This window comes from Brachyhypopomus gauderio, chromosome 7, assembly GCF_052324685.1.
Source record: "Brachyhypopomus gauderio isolate BG-103 chromosome 7, BGAUD_0.2, whole genome shotgun sequence".
NCBI lineage: Eukaryota > Metazoa > Chordata > Actinopteri > Gymnotiformes > Hypopomidae > Brachyhypopomus > Brachyhypopomus gauderio.
In genome coordinates this window covers 20,215,454-20,236,094 of record NC_135217.1, presented here as the reverse complement: position 1 = coordinate 20,236,094, position 20,641 = coordinate 20,215,454, and the positions used below count along the sequence as shown (strand labels likewise).

Below are 20,641 nucleotides of genomic sequence, written 5' to 3'. Positions count from 1 at the left end.
TGTCCTTGATCTTGTATACATAGCTAAATTTTACAGTGAGCATCTGTTCCTGGGGTAGACCACAACTTAGACTAAATTTGCAACCCTGTTAGTCGCAACCCTGTTACTGCATACCAATTTACTGCACACCAATCTAATAACGAAAAAACTGCTTCCATATCTGAGATTGACGAATCAAACTTTTTGATAGTTTATAACCTGTAGATTATAAATATATGATTTAAAATGATCAAATTGAAGATCAAATTTTCAGAAGTTACCACCCCTGAAATGTGCCAAAATCCTGGAATGACCCAAATAACACTATTTGTGTTTGTACTTCCATCTGGAAGTTTCTTATATTTAAATTTCCCATCCACCAGCGTAGCCTCTTCAGTCATCTCCATCATGTTCACATTGTGCGTCCATATAATCTGTATGTCTGGAACTCGTGCACTGAGAAACATTCCACGGTGCAAAAGTGTCTTGTGCGTTAAATGCGTTAATTTTTTTAGTGCGTTAATTTTCCTGTAATTAATTAATCGAAATTAACGCGTTAAAGTCCCACCACTAATATATATATATATATATATATATATATATATATATATATATATATATATATATATATATATATGTGTGTGTGTGTGTGTGTGTGTGACGCTCGGGGGTCGGCGAAGGACGAGACACAGAATCCTGCCTTTTTGACTTGCGTCACTTTTAATCATACAATGATTGCGCAATAGCGCACGGATAACAAACACTCACACAGCCACATGTAGACTTTAGACAACGACGAGCACAGGACACTGCGCGAGCGCACATTAAATAGACAGACCACATTAGCCCCATGTGATTACGAGACGATTCACAGGTGAGACACATTATTTACACAACAAAGCTGTCACCACGAAGTTCTGAAAACGCAGACAGAGCTCGTGGACAACGTTTACACACGCCCAAAAGGGAGGGGCCGGGGTCCTCAACGTGACAATATATATATATATATATATATATATATATATATATATATATATATATATATATATATATATATATCAGGCATGAAAATCTGTCACCTTTTGGCGAAATTCGCCGTTTTGAAGTTGAAAAGGGTGACCTACGTGAATCGTGTAGATCCGATGAGTAGTTAACGGTGACATAAAATAAGAAACAAGATTTTTTTCTAGTGTGTCTGTAGTTGTAACTGGTGAATCCAGGGACGGGTGAGGATAACATTTGCACCAGGGCTGAAAAGGTTGAAGATGAAGTTGTAAACTCTTGTCGTTTGAGTCTACCCTGTGCTTTAGCTCATGTTAGAAAATAAAATACTGATGTATGTATTGGTTCATTAAGACGTAATGGTTTTGACTGAGCCATCCGGAATGGCGAAAGCGGCTTCATGCGTTTACGGATTGCGTTTACATTTAATCCATTGACATGACAGTCAAAAAATATTTTTTTATGGATTTTACTATATTTTACGGAGCCCGTAAGGTGACATCATGTAAAAAATAAATAAATAACGCGTGGCCACGACTTATTAACGCGTGGGAACGAGATACTAACGTCGCCTTATTTTTTCACAGCAAAGCAAGCAGATCCCAGGGATGTTCGCGAACTGACTGCCCAAGGAAGGTAAACCTGGCCTTATATAAAGTAATACTTAATTATCTTGTTCGCACGCGTTAGTAAGTCTTTCGCATGCGTTAGTAAGTCGTGGCCACGCGTTATTATATTTTTTACATGACGTCACCTTACGAACTCCGTAATATTTGGCATCACCTGTCGCTGTATCCCCGTACACCAGCAGCCACCCCCAACCCCCCCCGTCGAAGTATACCCATGACGTCACATGTCAACGCCCCGTCGCCGTATCCCCATGGCGTCACATATATATATATATATATATATATATATATATACATACTATATATATATATAGTAGGGGTGTAATGATACATCGTGGCACGATGCATCGCGATTCAAAAATGTAGCGATGTGCATCGTAGAGACTGACGATTGCGAGTGCGTTCTGTTATTTTTTTTCCATTTAAATGAATTGCATTGTTTTAACACCAGAGGGCGCCAATTGATTATATCCCTGCAAGTACGTCATGCGTCACGCTCCGTTTACAGCTTCTTCCAGTTTGCAATGGAAACAGGGGCAGGTGAATTTGAGATTGAGGATGCTCCCTCGTCTTTTAAATCCGAGGTGTGGCATCATTTTGGTTTCCCTGTTTCCCGAAACAAAAACGGTGAAAGGGTAACCGACAAAAACAAAACAATTTGCAAATACTGCAAGAAAACCATGGCCTACATAACGGCAAACACTACAAACATGATGCAGCACCTACAGCGCAACCACGGTGAAAAGCTCCGTCCACTGCCTGCGAGGAAGAAGCTACTCCAAGGCCAAACATCTCTAGAGAGTGCTTTTGCACCCCCCTTCCCCAATCCAGTACAAGAGCGCAAGAAATAACCAGGTGCATTGGTGTTTTTATTGCAAAGGACATGAGGCCTTTTTCGGTAGTCGATAATGATGGGTTTCGACTACTTCTTAACACGCTCGAGCCCAAGTATAGCATTCCATCGCGCCCGCACTTTAGTCGCACTGTACTACCAGCTCTTTACAGTGAAACAAAGGCGAAGGTAATGCAAACTCTCAAAGAGGCAGATAGTCTAGCGCTAACAACCGACGGGTGGACTTCGAGGGCTACGCAGGGCTACATTACTATAACGGTACATGTCATCACTGGTGAGTGGAAAATGGAGAGTTTTGTCCTCCAAACACGTCCGCTTTTCGAGTCGCACACGGGGTTACACATAGCCGAGGTGTTGAAATCAGCCGTTGTGGAGTCGGAGCTCGAAAGAGCTAATCACAACATTGCTGTCGTTACGGATAACGCACGAAATATGGACGTAGCCGTGAAAGAGTCTGGGCTTGCACCACATATTAAGTGTTTTGCCCACACTTTAAATCTGGCTTCCCAAGCAGGCCTAAGTGTAAACCGCGTCAGTCGGTTGCTGGGTCGAGTGAGACGCATAGCCGCCTTCTTTCACCGAAGCGCCACGGCCACCGCCGTGTTGGCGGCTAAACAGAATCTACTGCAGCTCCCACAGCACAGACTCATCAAGGATATAATCACACGGTGGAATAGCTCTCTGGAAATGCTTGAGCGCTATCTGGAACAACAAGCAGCCGTAACGGCAGCTCTCGTTAGTACAGAGATACGTCGAAATGTCCGTGACATCGACATCGAGCGTCAGTGACGCTGAGGATATTGTGAAACTTCTGAAACCTCTGAAAACAGCGACCACCGTGCTGTCCGATGAAAACAACCCCACAGTCTCACTCATCTTGCCGCTGAAGCACATGATTGAGCAGAGCATGGAGCCCATCGAAGAGGATTCTGCCACCGTGGCTAACATTAAGAGGGCCATACTGAAAGACATCTCGAGCAGATACACTGGGGAGCATGATTATCTACTAGAGAGCACAGCACTGGATCCTAGATTTCGAGCTCTGCCCCATGTACACCACGAGCAGCGGGAGGGTGTCTTCCATAGGATCATAAAAAAAGCAGTCCAGCTGCAATGTGAACAGGTACTTTCATTTCCTCTGTGCGCATGTGTCTAATTGTTAATGTTTCAAATGCAATGTAGGTGTATGTATAAAAACATTAATTTCTAATGTAAATAGCTAATTCTGCATCATGACTGTGAATATATAATTTTTTTTCACCTTTGCATATGTGAAAATGAGACACAACCTCAGGTTGGGTTTGGCTTAAAATATCCTCTTTTCTCTATTATGACCCAGACTGTAAAAGAAACAGAAAAGTTGGGAGCAACAATCGACCTGACAAGCACAGCACATGGAACTGTTCAGGGACAGCCACCTTTCAAGAAGACAGCACTAGAAGATCTGCTTGGGGACTGTTTTACTGAACCACCACCAGCAGCACAGACCAACAATGGGGTAGAGGCAGAAATTCAAATGTACAGAAAAGACCCTCCAATTCCACTGAGCAGCTGTCCTCTAAAGTGGTGGAAAGAAAATGCACATTTGTATCCATTGCTCTCTCCTCTAGCCAAAGCATGTCTGTCAGTGCCTGCAACTTCTGTTCCTAGTGAACGAGTATTTTCAGCAGCAGGGGACATTGTAAGCGCTCAAAGATCTCAGCTCCTCCCTGAAAATGTAGACATGTTGATTTTTCTCAAAAAAAACATGTCAGTGCCCTAGGTTAGGCTAGTTAAAGTAGAGTGTTTAAAAACTAAGCATTTGTTCAGCCTTTTAGTAGGTTATAGTACAATACTGTTGCAGTAGTATATTTTGTTGCATTAGCATAATTTAAAGATAATTCTTCATTCTTTTAATTGCAGAGAAGAGGGTTTTTTGTGTAAAAGAAAAAGTACACTTATGTTTCAGAAAAAATATAATTTGTTTTCACTTGGCTATTTAAGATGCTGAAGCCAAAGAAAAGTGTTTTGTTTACAATATTAAACCTCTGTTTTTGGTAATTACCTTTAATTGCAAGGGGACTGAGGCCTTTTTTATGGAAATGTGCATTGTTTTACATTGTTTACACTTAATAAAAATAAATAATTTTCTTAATTTGCATTTTTAGAAAATATTGTGAGAAAATCGAATCGTGACCTCAGTATCGTGAATCGAATCGAATCGTGAGCAGAGTGTATCGTTACACCCCTAATATATAGCAGTGCCAATATTACACGTTATAGCACAAACCTCGAGTGTATTATTGTGTAATTATACTTCATAGTTGTTTTGCATGTTGGTGGGGATCTATTCCGTGCATTGCTTTATGTCTATGTCTTCTCAGGTGACCATGTTCCTGCAATTCTAGAACTCACAATGTTCCAGCAGCCACAAGTGCAAGGTGAATATGCCTGTGCAATACTCTGAGCAATACTCTGCTCTAAAACATACTGTCATGCTTGAGGCAAGACGGGTTATGTTGCTTATTGAAATACATTCTGCATTGTTTTATCTAGCTGCTTTGAACACCACAGTGATGCCTCCAGTTCATGCTACTGCAGTGTCCGAGGTCATGATGATCCAGCAGATGCCAAGTGAGTATGGCTGTGTAAGATTTAAGGATCTCTGGTGGAAATGTGTATTTTAATGCAACATGTTTATAAATATAAATGAATTCAATATGAATTCACTAATGGCCAGTGGGTTGAGAGTATCGAAAGACAACTCATTAAAAACTTGAAGGATGTGTCGGATGTAAGTGAATGATGTACTGTTGTCGTATCTTCATAAATCATGTAATGTTCATTTGACATTTGAGATCTTTATTTTGATCCTATCCATGAAATCCATCTCGTCCCATTCCTTTGACTTTTAACCGTACATTTGCCTTAGAAATTCAAAAAGCATCAAAAAGTACCAACGACACAAACTCGCCATTCTCACAATGTCTTTGATTTAACGGCCTTACGTACCACCTACAAAGGGATCGCTGTCGTCATTTTTTCTGCCGTGACCGTAAAATTACCCAAAGGCTAATCTCCTCGAGTGTTGCCATGTTTGCATCGTTAAAATACCGAAGCCCTTTCTAAGTTCTGCCCTCTAGTGGAAGCCACCAGTTTCACGCGTTGCACATAGGCTAGTATGTTCTCAGTAACATTCACAACGCAGCCGGTTGTCTACGCGAACGCATGGGCAAACAGCAAGTATGTTTCTAGCCTTACAATGAATCATACAATCAATGAAAAATGGGAAGAGTAATTTTATCTGGCTTATAAAAGTTCACTTTAGTTCTAATTTGTGACCCTAAGAGATGACTATATCATCAAATATTCATATGTTTATTCAGTGTCTTGTCTGTTCTCTACTCATAGATGATTTTGTTCCTATTGGACAAGAACAACAGATACCTGCTGATGCTGAAACTGCTACTGCAACACTAATCATTAGGCGGGGGCATTGCTTCCTTGACATGATTCATGCTTTCAAAAATCGGTCGGTTATTTGTGGTTTGTTCGGTTTTGTGGATTATCTATCAACGCTGTTCTGGTATTTTCCGTCTCCGTTGTGTTTCTCTGTTGTGAATGGCTCTCCTGTTACGACTCCTGCCTGTCCTGTTGACCACTTGGACGGCTCTCCCGTTTTGACCTGTGCCTGAACAAACGACTTCGCCTATGGAATTCCCCTTATTAAATCTCGCTCTTCTCAGCGTTTGTGTCCGCCTCCTCGCTCCGCAGCGCGCTACGCGTTACAGTTCTTTGATATGAAGGAGTTCAAATTCCTTTTTATTAAGCAAATGTTTTGTCTTTGTTGCTTATTAAGGACATGTTAATGCATTTATATGCAGAAAATAGGTGTATGTTGGTGCAATAAACATACAGATCTGAATTCATTTAAAATGTGTTCTTATTGAGAATAATTTGTAGTGTCTTTCATATCCAATTATTTGAAGTGCGTGGTCATGTGGCCCTCCAATAATAGTGTTGAAAATTTTGGCCCTTTTTATTGTGGAAGTTGCCCATCCCTGCTCTAGATGATCTGCATGTTATCTTAAAGAAAAAAATTCCAACTGCAAAGGCTGTGAAAGATCTCCTCATTTTCCCAGACGAAATGAACGCACTCGAAACATTATCAGCCCGCTATCTAAAGACATACATAGGGGAACTTGACTTGCATACACTTAAATTGTTCCTTCGTTTTTGTACTGGTTCAAATTTGATTGGAGGCCCAATCACTGTTCAGTTTATCGAAACATCTGACTTCCAAAGAAGACCACAGTCACAGACTAATGTGTTTTAAAGTTGCCAGTGGGATACCACAATTATCCTGACCTCCGAAGTGATTTCAATAGTATACTCAAAAGCTCTGTGTGGGTTATGGGCATCATTTAGATCAAATGCAGTGATGGTGTGTGTATTCATTCAGTGGTAACACTTTACAGTAATGGTACATTAATTTACAATAATTAAGAAATAAACATTAATAAACAGTTAATGAATAGTTAATCATTAAATAATGACAAGAAACAAGAACTCCCCTTAACTACCATTACTTTAGTACAGGGGTGGCCAACCCGTCATAGACCAAGAGCCACTTTTCTTACTGTGTTTTCGGCATGTAGATTGTCTGGGGGGGCTTGTGACGAGTGTAATTTGTTGAGCGGGGGGGGGGGGGGGGGCGAGTGTAAATTATTAGCTGTGAAGACAGTCAAATGCGTGTTTTCCACTACGCGGGTTTTAAAAGTATTAGCGGCCCGCTAGGCTTGTAAACAAAACATGTTTTGTGATTTTCTTCATTACTTACAGTACTTAACAATATATTAATGCTAATTTATGCCAGTCCACTTAACCCAGCAGCGACAGGGACATTGGGTGTTTGTAACCAGTGTGTCTTTTGAGTCCAAACCCATGCAAAAAATCGATATATGGTGTAACCACACCAGAGAAGTCTCAGGGTTTTTTTTGGCTGATGTGTTTACCTGTTATTGTGAGGTACCTATTGTTTCACTTTATCCTGTTTGACTAATATCGGCCTTTAATATTAAAATTAAGTTTCTAAGTGAATATACAGGAGGAGACGCCCTGGGACCAGCCCTGACAGCTTGCATTTCCTAGGACTTTGCTATACATTTCCTAGGACTAGGGATGCATTACATGAAACCAAAATTGGTTTTCATGCAACTGTAAACATTCGTGGAGTTGTTGGTGCAGTGGACGTCACTCTGATCCCCATACACACTCCCAGCCTACATCTACATCTGCTGTAAAGGCTTCTCTGCTTTGAATATACAAGTAATATACAACCACCAAGGCCTCTTTACGGACACTGGCCAAGTGACCTGGGAGTACTCATGACTCCTTCATCTGGGCCAATTCTGGAGTGTGTCAGATGGCTAGGGATGGTGCATTTGATGGTGGACATGTCCTAGCTGACAGTGGGTATCCACTCTGAAGATATTTATTCCTGTATCAAATCCCCTGGTGTCCCTTCAGTAGATGTGGGCCCAGTATCCCCAGTGCCTTCTCCTCCTCAACAGTAAGGACACTTGTGGACATTTGACCTCCACCAGTCTTAACCCTTTTCCTTTCTTAGTTCTGTCCCCTTATTTTTGACTTGACTACAGTTTTTTGTTAAATTTTTTTTCTGAATTTGAGGAACTTCCTCGAGCTATTGAAAACAGCAGACTATACTTTTGTTTTTGGCTCAGTTCACGCGACAAAGTTTCATTTTCTCTGCTTGTTTGCCATGGTTTTGAATAGTGTGTGAAAGGTTAATTGTGTGCCCTATTTATAGCCTTGATAGAAGCCTACGATCGGTCAGAATTGCAAAGGTAATAATTTATGTTCTACTCATTTTTTTCTTATACTTGAAATTTCAACATTTATTATTTTTTATGATTGTCATTTTGCCAATGATACTTTTGCGGTGTAATAATGAAAAAATTTATGTAAATCGGTGGTTCGGTTTTCGACTAGCGGAGATTTTCCAGTGCAGCTGCAGAGGTGGAGTCAACTATGAACTACTTAGAACTCGTTCATAAATTTGGAGACTACGAAGGCTTTTGGGAAACACTCGTAAATTTGGCGTTCTTAAAGTTACGTCGTTCTTAAAGTTGTTCGTAACTTTCTAAGATCGTTCGTTATCGGGAAACCCCCCCAGAATAGAAGTGATCATAATCCGAAAGTAACAAAATTCACATCACAGCTATTAATCTTGAATCAATTTTACAAGAATAATGGTTCATAATTTATCATACCTGAATGATTGCCATGAAGCAAAACTGCACTAGAGCTTTGTCCAAGAAATCGCCACTGAACAGTCCTTGATCTTTAAGTTCTCAGAATAGCTGGATCCAGTGCTCTATCCCCTCTTTTTGCATCTGCCCCCACCAGCTCTCAATTCGTTGGTTTGCTGTGCTTGTTACTGTGATATAGCTTGCTTCGCCAGCTCTGCCGCCATCATTGTCCCGCCGCAGATACATTCGCAGATACGAATGTACCGTATTACCAAGTTCTCTGTGCCCATATCAGTACGTACAAGCCGCGGACAACCTCCAATACGCCCTATTGCCCCTAAAAAGAAGCCTCCGATAACTTTGGGGTTGCTGTTATTGTAGGATGCCTTCAGCCAAATAATCCTGCGTGAAAATCCATCGATACATCCATCGGTGCATATACTGTAGGGTTTAAGTTTGTCATATGAATCAATGAGCCATATGAAATTAGAACCCTCTGAGAAATACAGTCTTCGACAGAGACGATGTCTTCGGCGAGCCTGAGAGTTTACAGGGTCAAGTAGAGCAAGAATTACCCGCACGTCTTCTTTCCTGACCCGAATGCCTCTCTCCATACACTTAGTGTACACAGTGGTGCAAAAAGGGGGTATACAGCGTATGCGACGCATAGGGACGCTGCACTAGAGGGGGCGCCAAATCGATAAGATATAATACTTAATTTGTGTCCATCTTACGTTTGCAAGTAAATAATTGCAACCCTGAGTGTACATCCATCTGTAGCCATTAAGTCTTCCAGAACCTTGAAGCTGGTCAATAATAAAATCAATAACTTCCTCTAGGTTAGCATATCGTCGTCGATAGAGATCATTGACTCTTAAAATTCGCTTCAGATGCCGTTTACTTATTGTGATCCCCCGCTGTGCAAGGGAAGCTACAATGTCCTCATGACGCATATGCAAATCAAAATAAGACCTAATAAGCGTATCTCTGTTCATTGTGGCATAAATCTAAAAGAATCAAAGTATATACAGTTTCTGGGAACTGTTACTGCCTCTCTCCTTGTATCTGCAATGTATGCGCTTAGGCCAGTAGTGTTTGCAGAGGAATGAATGAAAACGTAAGACTGAATTGTTAATCGTGTGAACGAATTAATAAATTGTGAGCATGAATTACAGAAAATGTGCGCTCGAATGGTAAAACGTTCCCTCGTCTAAATTTTTTTTTTACCCATGTCCCCTCCCGGGCTCCGTACTATGTGACTTGATTGCCTTCAAAAAGTTTGGCTTTTCACACGAACCAAAATAGGGTTACGCTCCTATGTTCGTGTCTGTCCTTAGTCTGGCAAATTTCAGCAGCAATATTACACATTTTGCACTTAAGGCTTCTATCTTGTGGACTGTTGGTTGTTCAACAGTAATTGAATGCATTTTTATGGATGAGTTTTTATTACACAATATTTACTTTGAACTTTTTGAATCCTGCACCTGACAAATAACCCAAAGTATAAAAAAAACAAACTAATACTAGGACTAATGAAAACTAAACTAGAACTAAGCTTTAAAAAATAATAAAAACAAAAAAAAAAAAACTAGCAAACATGCTCTAAAAACTAATTAAAACTAACTGAATTAGAAAAAAAGTCACAATTAAATAAAAACTAAACTAATTTGTCAGGCCTGCCTCCCTCCTGTCGGTCATGTCTTCTGTTTGTCTTTTATTTTGAAATTTCCTAGTCGTGTCTGTCTTCACTCCCCTGCCCCCTCGTTATTGCTTTCTGCTGTGTCTTGTTGAGTCCCTTGGTTGGTTAGTGTATTTAAGTCTTGTGTTTAGTCTCTTGTGTTGTCGGTTATTGTAAGTACCTCTTGTTTGTATGCGATTTGGTATCTTTGTCTTTTGTGTCTGTAATACTAGTCTGTATGTACTCCTTGTATTTTGTATTCCCTATTAGATGTACTTTGTGTGACTTTGGTTTCTCTAGTGATTTTGCTTGTTGATGTCTTTGCTTTTATTTAGCCTTGTCCACCCAGTTATTTCTGTTAGTGTTTGGTGCATATGTTAGGTGTTTGATTATTCTTGGTGTATGTTTTGTGTGCTTTGTGTATATCTATCAGTTTTGTCATTAAATTCATTGTTCAGTCCGCACTTGCGTCCAGCCCTCTCTCCTAGTTGTTACATAATTAAAAAATCCAAAACAATTATAACCTTGTGCCGCACCCTAAATATACCAATACTCATCTCTGCATCATTGGTTTGCATACACGTTCACATTTCCATCACATTAATTCAATACCACTGTACATTTTGCTGAGAACTGCGACAGGTAAAATACATGACAAGTGGTTTTATGTAACACTGTGCTTCTCTCTAAGCTGGATTCAAACACAGGTCCCATTGTGCAGAGGAGCCGCACTGCTGCAACGCAGCTAGAAAGCTTGAAGAATCATGCCGTAAATGTAAGAATCATATTAAACAAAATGCAAATGCAAATCACCAGACTGCACCGGGGTAACTGGTAGAGGGAACTCGAAACAGAAAGATGTAGCTCAAGGCTGTAGAGAAGCTCCAGAGAGGAAAAGAGACCCAAGAGACGGCCCTTAAGGTCGCTACCTGAAAACTCAATCTTGACTCTTATCAGAACACTGTACAGATACTGAACAAATGAGCGCTTGTTTTAACGCTTAAGTAGCCAATTGAGCAGGTGTTGATAATGTGCTCCAGATTACTGTGAAGTGGCCCTGTGCCTCTCTCTGGTGGCCAAAGATGACATAGCCAGATTATGCCTATTTGAACATATTTATTGATTGCAGTCTTGACACGTACAGCCAGGAGGGAGAGAAACTACTTTCTTGGTCGATTCACACAGACCATTCGGTTCTGGCTCCGTGTCTGTTATAAACATGAACTAATGCAGTTATTACTTTCATGAGCTGAAGCTAAATCAATGCAATACCTGTAAAAAAAAAAAGATAAAATACTGGCAACAGTGGTTGCAATAATTTTACCATAAAACATACGGTGAGAATATGGTCAGATGGTTTTACAGTATTTTATTTTTTAGTAACCATGCATTTTATATTTAAGAACCGTTTTCTTAACAATACATTACTGTGAAATAACTAATATAAACTGTAAATGGCCATAAAAATTACACTAAAAAAAATTACAGCTAAGGTTATAGTTTAATTCCATATGTTACAGTACAAATACAAGTTTTATCATAGAAAGAACCATTGTTTCACCATACAAATAATTTTTTTTGTCATGGCAAAAACATGGCATGTTTTTGCCATGAAAATACACAGTGTTAAATGAACTGTCTAATGATTACAAGATGTTGTGCACTAGAATTTGTGTTTAATGAACACAAATGTGTTAAACAAAATTGTGTTTAATGTAGGCTAAGTTTGTTATTTTAGGTTAAGTATGTTTATGTATGCCTCAGCACTAACTGATGAACTGATGACCTTTCTTTTCTACAAATGTTTCTCTACTCCCAACACAAAGAAGTGTGAAAGATCCGTGTGTCGATTGTGCTGTAGCTTTGTGCAAGAAGGTTGTCAGCAGGTTCATTTAGCTGGAAAGGGAGAAGAGCCTTGGCCACAGCTGCTGATAGAGTCTCCAGGTGGGGGTCCAGGCAAAAAATGATCCAGGGGGCGCTGGAGCTGGAGGAACTGATCGCTAAAGTCTCGTCTTCTGACAAGAAAACACAGAATCTAGTTCCCACCTGGCAAGATGTAGAGGTCCTGGAGTCCATCAGCAAGGTCTTAAGTCCCTCCAGGAGTTTAGGGGGGCTTCGTCAGGTGAGGAGTATCTTACAGTATCCTACATCAAACCAGTGCTGCATTTATTCAACACCAGGATTCTGGCACATTCAGTAGATACTGAAGCTTAATAATAGACAGGAAGGCCATCACAAATTCACCAGTCTCATTCGTTCAGGTAGATATTGGACATGTCATCCTAACAAAGAGAGAACACACCATGACCTAAACCATCAGTATATAATCAACTCAAAGTCTGTATGAGTATGACTGAATTCCACACATTATCCTTTTTCCAATCTTATGCTTTTTAAAAAAATTGCTCTGGTGGCCTATAACCCAAAAAATTAACAGCTATAGCTATGAAACATTCACAAGACTCTATGCTTCATAAGAAACTATAATGTCTATAATGTCACTCTACTCCCATGACAGGCCTAATAATTAGATAATTAATTTAGAAGTGAGTTGGAGTCAAGTGTTACTATAGGAAAAGGCAAAGGTGTGCAGAACATGGCTAATGCCACAGTACTGGACCTGAGAAACCACATTACTTAGTGTAGAGGCACTAAACTGCCTTTAGGGGGCATTGTGCTGTTGCTACCTCTGGAACCTGTGAACTTACCTCGGTGTTCCTGTAAAAACCATCTCCTGATGCAGCATTTGCATAGATATTGTCATCATTGACCAAATTGTAGGTGTTCACCTGCCGGGTTTTGGTCTGGGTTGACCCTGACCCTGTGTACTTCCTAAATAAACAAAACCACATTCCTTAGAAACATCTTTTAAAAAATGTCCTTCCCAGGGACCTGTGTTGATGTTAATTTGTGTTAAGTGAGTATAAGAGTATAAGAGATCCCCTTTAATCATGTTTATACCACATGTGATATGATGATGCAGAGTCTTAACTTTAGCTCAGCACTATCTCAATGTCATTGTGACCAGATAAATAATCTTGCAAAATTACCTCATTTTTAGTCTTTTCTGAACAGCTATGATGACCATTCCAAGGACGATGAAAACTATGGCTGCCAGAATCAAATAGTTCATTCCAGCAATCCCTGGAAACAACAGAATAAGGACATAACCAGAACATCAAGCAGCCACATCTTTCTCCTGCTCCCCTGCAGACCAGTGAGAAATATTCAGTACCTTGTACAGTGGTACCAGACATCTGGTAAGTGTCATTGCCCAAGTAGTTCACTGCCTCACAAGTTACAGCGTGGCCTGCTGGTCCTGTCATCACTGACACTGTCATTCTTCCTGTAGAGTTGTTCGTCACGTTAAAGTGTGGAAGGATGGCATTTCTTCCATCAACGGTCCAGGAGATGCTGGCGTTTGGCTCCGCCTCCACCCAGCACATGCAGTGCAGAGCTCCCCCCCTCTCCCAGCAGGCGGAGTCTGGCAGGATGGTGGGAGGGACTGAGACACAGGGAGTCGGACAGAAAGTCAACAGCAACACAATCGTAAAATCGCAGAATCTGCTGTGCCACCCAGCCAGGTAACTAGTCTATAAATGTATAAAACACTCATACTATAACAGTCACAATCTCGCTTCTCAAGGCTCTAGAAGGACAAAACATTATGGAGCACAGCCAATCATGTGCCAAGATACATTCATGTCTCCACCCTCATCTCAAAGCAACGAAAACAGGCCTTGTTCCCTGGACATTCATCTTCAGATCTGTGCAGAGGGCATAGAGCCATATTTGAATGTGGGAGGAACTGTACGACTGTATGAATATACTGTTCCACTAAGACCAGCTTAGAGGGCCTGTTCTCATGTGCCAAATAATTTCTCACCATGAGTCACTCCACTGTACATATATTACACCAATAATTCAATGAGGCCAAAATGTCAGACTCCAATTCAGAACAGCAATTCAGGTTTAGAGAATTTCTCCCTGAAAAACAGCTGTTGTACCAAAAAGGACCTGGTAAATCTGCAGATTTTATTGAGTCCATTGTGCTTAATAATGTAAATGTAAATTATGTAATAATGTAAATAATAATAAAAACTTAAAATTAAAATAATCATAATAATGTCACCTGTCAGAACTGCCGTTTGACAACCCTTGATTCATGGGTTTCAAGTGTGATGGCAGCAAAGCAAACTGAAAAATTAAACCTCAAGGTTTAAGACCAACAGCTACTCACAATGGACGTTCAAAAACAGCTGGTGTGATTCACCCGGTCCGAAGGAATTGCGGGCAATGCAGAAGACTTTCATATCTCGCCTGACATCTTGAAGCAGCAAATGTCTTGTCTTGTGGTCAAGGGTGCTATTCCTTTCCATGATGAACCATTTATAGTCGGTTGCTGGAGGGTTGCTGTCACTACTGCATGTTAATGAGATCTTACCTCCCTCAACCACAGGCATTGTTCCCCTGATATTTATGTTCACATTTCTTGGGGCATCTGCAGAAATGCAGAATATATAAACTGTTAATATTCATATAGCCTACAAAGGAGATTATGCAACTGTATACAGAGTTAATCTCAATTAGAGTTTAGCAGTTCAATCAATGGATTGAAATTCTTGGATGCATTTTTAAGGTTTTGTCTTTAACAATTAATTGAATTTAATCTCATGATTTCCTCTGCCACATAACAGAAATGTAATTTACGTTTTTCAAAATGTTTGTTGTTTGGTGTAGTGTGAGTAAAGTGCATTAGTGTGGTCTTCACTCACATGAGATATGAAGAGGATCAGCAGTCACAGGGTTTCCATCTGGTATTCTCCTGCATGAGAGCCTCTTGCCCTGGTCTCTACGGCTGGCACTGAACCGAGCGTGTGCCACAGATACCCACAAGCCGCCTGAGTCCTGTGTAGTGGTGACCTCGTTAGACACAGAAGACAGGCCTGACCATTCCAGCTGAGGTGGAGACACGGGACAGGAGTGTCGGATGGTGCAGTTGGCAGAAAACAGCCTTCCCTCCACTTGTGTGCTTTCTACAGTAATGCCAGGCTCTGACGGTGGTGCTACATGAAAAGCACAGATGATAAAATCAGTGATCGATGTGATTTTCTGGGACCAAATTCAGTTTTGGACATTGTTTCTTCTTGTATACTTACACACTTTTATCTCTGTGTAATCTCCATATATCTTTCCAGGATTGATCCATACATAAACACTGATTCCATGATCCTCTTGACGAACATTGTTAATCTTTAAGCTACAATTTCCCTGAGCAGAACTTCCCAGGAGTGATGTCCTTCGTCTAAACTGATGTATTATATCCTTAGTGTTTGTAGAATACACTGTTGGGTAGCCAGAGCGCTGATACTTGTACCAGGTCGCATGTGTATGAGGGCCGGTCCTGCATGGCACCACCACACAGTTTCCCTGGATGGCCGTGACAGATTTCGGCACCTTCACCTTCGAGCAGTGACATGAGCAGCTCAGTAGTGAAGCTGGACAGACAGGAGAGAGTGTGGAGTTTATTCAGCTGCCTTCAGTTTCCTTCATAAACTGTCCTTCAGGAACTACAAGAATTTTTTTGTATACTTTTCAGTCAAGTCATGATCTGTTGATTTTTACCTGTTAGGATGAGTTTAAGCACTCTGTCCATTACTTGAAGCTGTATCCTAGAAAGGAGATGGAGACAATGTGGAGTTTGTAACATGGAGTTCAGTCATAGCTGGTGGCAGAGATGAGGACTCGAGTTTGGGACTCGTACTCGAGTCGCACTTAAGTCGCATATACAGTGACTTCAGACTCGACTTAGACTTGCATTCAAAAGACTTCCAACTCGACTTGGACTCGTGATTTGAGACTCGTGAACAATCTTTTATTTCTAATGTTCTTTTATGTTTCATTTGACAATCTCTTCTCCACCTGTCTTGTTTGTTTGCTTTTCACTTACCGCTGACATATTTCGCGACGCGTCAAGTATAAACCGAGCTTTACGTGACACAAATGCGCGCGTCGCAAACCATCGCAATCGTGGCGGCGCCGGTGAGGACGCTTGCTTCTGTTCCACCATTCATGATAAGTTTTGGGTACAAAAACTTAGCATAAGTAGCAAATAGAAGAGCAGCAAACTGGAGCGTGTGTGGCATAAAAATATAGGACGCTGGTTCCACCACATCTAATTTTATTCGCCACCTGAAAACCCACCCGGAAAGATTAGTCACTGCCTGAAAGGTTATTAACATCTGCTAAAAACAAGCTTAGCATCACAGTTAGTGTGTTATAACAACCTAATGTTTACCCAGTTAGCTTGGTATTGACTTGCCACCAGTGCACCAGTAGAGAGGGTGTTCAGTCATAGAGGCCTCAATGCGCCCTCACCGAGGCAGGCTAAGTGCAAGTACCCTGTCAATCCTGATCTTTTTAAAATGTAATGCGTTAGTTGCATAAACATTTTCCTTGTGTTGGGACACTGAAAGACACGTTGAAGTTCAAATAGATTGTATTTGATCCAGTTCATTAGGAGACAAAAAGTTGTTGCTGCAGGGCTTTTTATGTCAGAATCATTATTATAGTAAAATTTGAATTCTGTTTTTAATTTTTATTTTATAATTTATAATATATATATATAGTTTTAAAAAATGTGATTATTAGAAAGACATTGATTTTTTTATTTCACAGTCCTCCTTTATCTTTTAGAACAAAATATAGCAGATGTTATACTGAAAGAAGAGAATAATGTAACCAGAAAAATATACTTTTATACTTTTTGGAGAGAAATACAGATAAAAAATGTATCTGGAAAACATGTGTGTGCGTGCGCTTTTTTAAATTGTATTTTTTCATTTACCAGTTTAAGCTATTATACACCAGAAGTGTCATAACAGACCATTACATCTATAAAGTGATTTGCGACTGCAGTGTCACTCAAATATTTGGCACTTGACTTGGACTTGAGACCAAAGACTTGAGACTTGACTTGGACTTGCAAAAAATGACTTGTGAGCATCTCTGCCTGGTGGTTTTCTTTGTGAATCACATCTATTCCCAACCTGTTTCAGTTTACATCTTGCCATGAATGACTCCTCCTTCTCAGGCCCTGAAATACTCCTCGCTACCTTTCCTGACTGGTATAAGTTATCCCTGTTTGTACTCTCTGTCTTGCGTTTCTTTAATTAGTGAGTTGTGTGTTTGTTTCGTTAATTAATTACCTATTGCCCAGGTTACTTCCCTGCCTTGGTCTAGTTCAAACCGTTATTTCTCCATGTCGGATGTTACCTTGTTTCCCGGCTAGTAGTTTCTATTTCTCTCGTATCCCTCCTCGTGTCTTAAGTTTGGTTTCTCTATCGCTAATTGTTTTGGTTCAGTGTTACGTTCCTTATTTACTGTGTATTTCCAGCCTTTGTGTTCTCTGCATTACTCTCACTAAAGCCCTTGTGTCTAAACCCAGTATATGTATTGGTTGTGTGTCCGTTGCCTGTCCCTCCAATGTTGTTGATCCTGATACTGCTAATAAATCCTGCCTCTCGTGTCTGCCTCCTATTTGCCCAACATTACACATCGAGTGCTTGCTTTTAGTCTATAAGCATATGAAATAGAATACCGTGATGAAGGTGGAAATCAGTCTAGCATTAATTTACTAGCATCACACAAGATAGACTTTTTATTCTATTTTTGATCCTTACAGAAAGATAACTGTCAGTGCAGCACTCCATCAATCAGGACTTTTATTGTAAAGAGGCCAGACAAGCCATTCACTAAAACACACAGACTGCTTGGAGTTTATAAAAAGGCATTTAAACAACTCTCAGATCATGAAAAGCAAGATCCTCTGGTCTGATGAAACAAAGATGCAACTGGTTTACCACAATTCCCAGTGGGGTGTATGGGGAAACACAGCCACTAAGTCACATATGTCAAAGTCAAGGCCCGCGGGCCAGATCCGGCCCGCGAATTAATAATCTATGGCCCCCTGGATGATATTTAATTACTATTAGAACCGGCCCGCAGGCCACAGCCGCCCGATGGTGTTTTGCATGCACAAACACTACATTCCACACAATGCAACGGTAGCCCGCGAAGTCACTGCAACGCACACAAGGCGAGGGTCTGCGCGGCGAAAATGACATAATCGCAGTGGCTCCGGCCGTGCGCGAGGGCGTTGCACGCTGTCGATTCGTGCACCTCTCGAATTTTGTAACTGCGCGCACCAGTTAAACTTAATTAAGTTAAATATTTATACATATAGTCGAAATGATTCGAAATAATTCGCTTTTTTATTCACATTATTTAATGGTTGTTTATTTTCAAAACGCCCAATCTTAACGTCTTCATGTTCTCTCATTTTTCGCCCTGGAAGAAACAAAGTCGTTACAATTTCAAGCATTTTCAAGCACTTTAGCCTAAATTCCAGCACTTTTCAAACCTTTATTACTTTACTCATTTAATGTACAGTACATGTTTTCTTTGAAGGAAGTTTGTTTTTATCTGTTTGCTTGTTGAAAAATGTTTTCACTTGAAATTACTGACAGATCCATAAGAAAATATTGCTTTATTCATTTAAGCATTAAATAATATACACTGTGTTAGGTCTTGGTTCAATAGGCTATGTGCAATCATTTCAATATGTTTTAATAAACATTGAACCAGTCCGGCCCTCGGCTTGTAGCAAATTTGTTTTTTGGCCCTCGGTGTATTTGACTTTGACATCCCTGCACTAAGTATTATCTCTACAGTCACAGTGGTGTCCGCATCATTCTGTGGGGAAGGCTGAATGCTGGACTTGAACCCAGATCCAATAGAAGGTAAATGTGAGGTCTGACCACCAGACCAAAGAGCCAGTTCCCTGCTGTAGCAGCCAGAACACCCACATAACCAGACCAGTCAGGGAAGAAGGGAATGTGGATGCAGAAAGTATAGTGCAATCCTAGGTGAAAACCTTTTGCAAAGTGCCCAAGATCTCAAGCTGTGGCGAAGGTTTCTATTTTGAAAATGACAATTACCTTCATTCCACCAAGAGAACACAGGAATGATGTTGTGACAATTCTGTGAAAGTCCTGGAGTTGCCCATTCAGTGTCCGTAGATCAATCTAATAGAGCAAACATCTGGGCACCACAACTTCCCTCCAGCCTGGCTAAGCTTAAACTATTCTTGAATGGGAGAAATATTCTCAATATAGAAGTGACAGATCTTCTCAAGTGCCATAATCTAGAGGTGCTAGCTAACAGAGCAGAGATAGTGAACAGATAGTTTTATATTTTTTATGTGATAAAAATGTTTGTTTATTGTATTGTTTACTCTAATTTCAAACAGTTAAGCATTAAATAAATGAACTTGTATTCTTAAAATGGCTTAAAATTTGTAAAGTTACTCAAAAAATTATTTTTTGAAAAATCAAATGATCCCTTATTTATCACTGGTCTAAAGCTGAGAAATTATCCTTCAATATTAAGAATTCATACATGCATTCAAATGGCATTCAAACACTCTCACCAATCCATTTGTCTAACGATTCATTATCACTGGTCCACTGTACTAAATTTCTTTATGTGTTTATTTATGAGAAAGTATGTTGTGAAGTGCACATTATGCTATTATGTATTATACCTTTGAAAACAGGTTTGAGTGCAGCTCACCATTATTTGACAATATTTTTAATAAGCTCCACACACCTGGCTTTAGACCTTCTTTCTCACAGAGAACCTTCCATCCACATCAATTTACCAACACATCTAAAAAGTTAGAACAGTCTCTGCAGGTTAAACAAACAAATCAAAACTCATCTACTAAAAAGTAATATAAAATCATTTATAAATCAGTTTGTGTTTTTGTGCTTTTTTCTTTTTCACATTTCATTCTTTCTTTTGGGTAATTTTTTTACAAGCTCTTTTAAGGATTTTATTGTGTTTTGTTGTTGCTAGTTAAATTTTCTATGGAATTCATACTATACAAACACTAAATAAATGAGCTACAGAAATGTCTTTTGAAGCTCTAGGTGATGAAACCGGTTTATATTTGTAAATATAATATGACAATAATTGTATTTTGTATTATACAATATACATATGAAAGTTACTGTCATCATCATCATTGTCATAGATGTTTTTTCTTACCTCCACTGTTTTATCGTCTGCTTTGTAGAGCCCACACTGCCAAATAAAGACCTGTTCTTTGATCACTTTCTTTACAGAAAACACTTAACCATCAATATTTCTGACTTCCTGATTTGAACACACTGCACTGCATGTAGCA

The 20,641-nt window shown here is 40.0% G+C and overlaps 1 protein-coding gene and 1 long non-coding RNA gene across 2 annotated transcripts in view; one reads left to right on the top strand and one right to left on the bottom strand.

Annotated features, from left to right (window-relative positions):
• Window positions 1-15,266, top strand: part of LOC143519218 (uncharacterized) — a 27,537-nt gene extending 12,271 nt beyond the window's left edge. Inside the window, exons 4-10 of the long non-coding RNA XR_013132383.1 lie at window positions 4,827-4,883; window positions 4,999-5,076; window positions 11,084-11,167; window positions 12,219-12,514; window positions 13,468-13,652; window positions 13,745-13,976; window positions 15,133-15,266. This is a non-coding gene — a long non-coding RNA (uncharacterized LOC143519218). The remainder of the gene's footprint in view (window positions 1-4,826; window positions 4,884-4,998; window positions 5,077-11,083; window positions 11,168-12,218; window positions 12,515-13,467; window positions 13,653-13,744; window positions 13,977-15,132) is intronic.
• On the bottom strand, window positions 11,847-20,641 carry LOC143519217 (sialic acid-binding Ig-like lectin 5). Its single transcript, XM_077012419.1, has 9 exons — window positions 20,503-20,641; window positions 16,018-16,064; window positions 15,552-15,890; window positions 15,168-15,458; window positions 14,633-14,893; window positions 13,628-13,897; window positions 13,443-13,536; window positions 13,101-13,224; window positions 11,847-12,674 (listed from the first exon to the last, which is right to left on the bottom strand). The coding sequence occupies exons 2-9, from the start codon at window positions 16,046-16,048 to the stop codon at window positions 12,642-12,644; spliced, it is 1,443 nt and encodes a 480-aa protein (XP_076868534.1). The 5' UTR covers window positions 16,049-16,064; window positions 20,503-20,641; the 3' UTR covers window positions 11,847-12,641.

Excerpts from the sequence above, each read along its gene's own strand:
- LOC143519217 (XM_077012419.1), bottom strand. The coding sequence starts at position 16,048 with ATGGACAGAGTGCTTAAACTCATCCTAACAG. Across the intron at positions 15,459-15,551 it reads TTACACAGAGATAAAAGTGT|CACCACCGTCAGAGCCTGGC; the intron begins GTAAGTATACAA and ends CTTTTCATGTAG. Across the intron at positions 12,675-13,100 it reads GTTTTTACAGGAACACCGAG|GATGACATGTCCAATATCTA; the intron begins GTAAGTTCACAG and ends TCTCTTTGTTAG.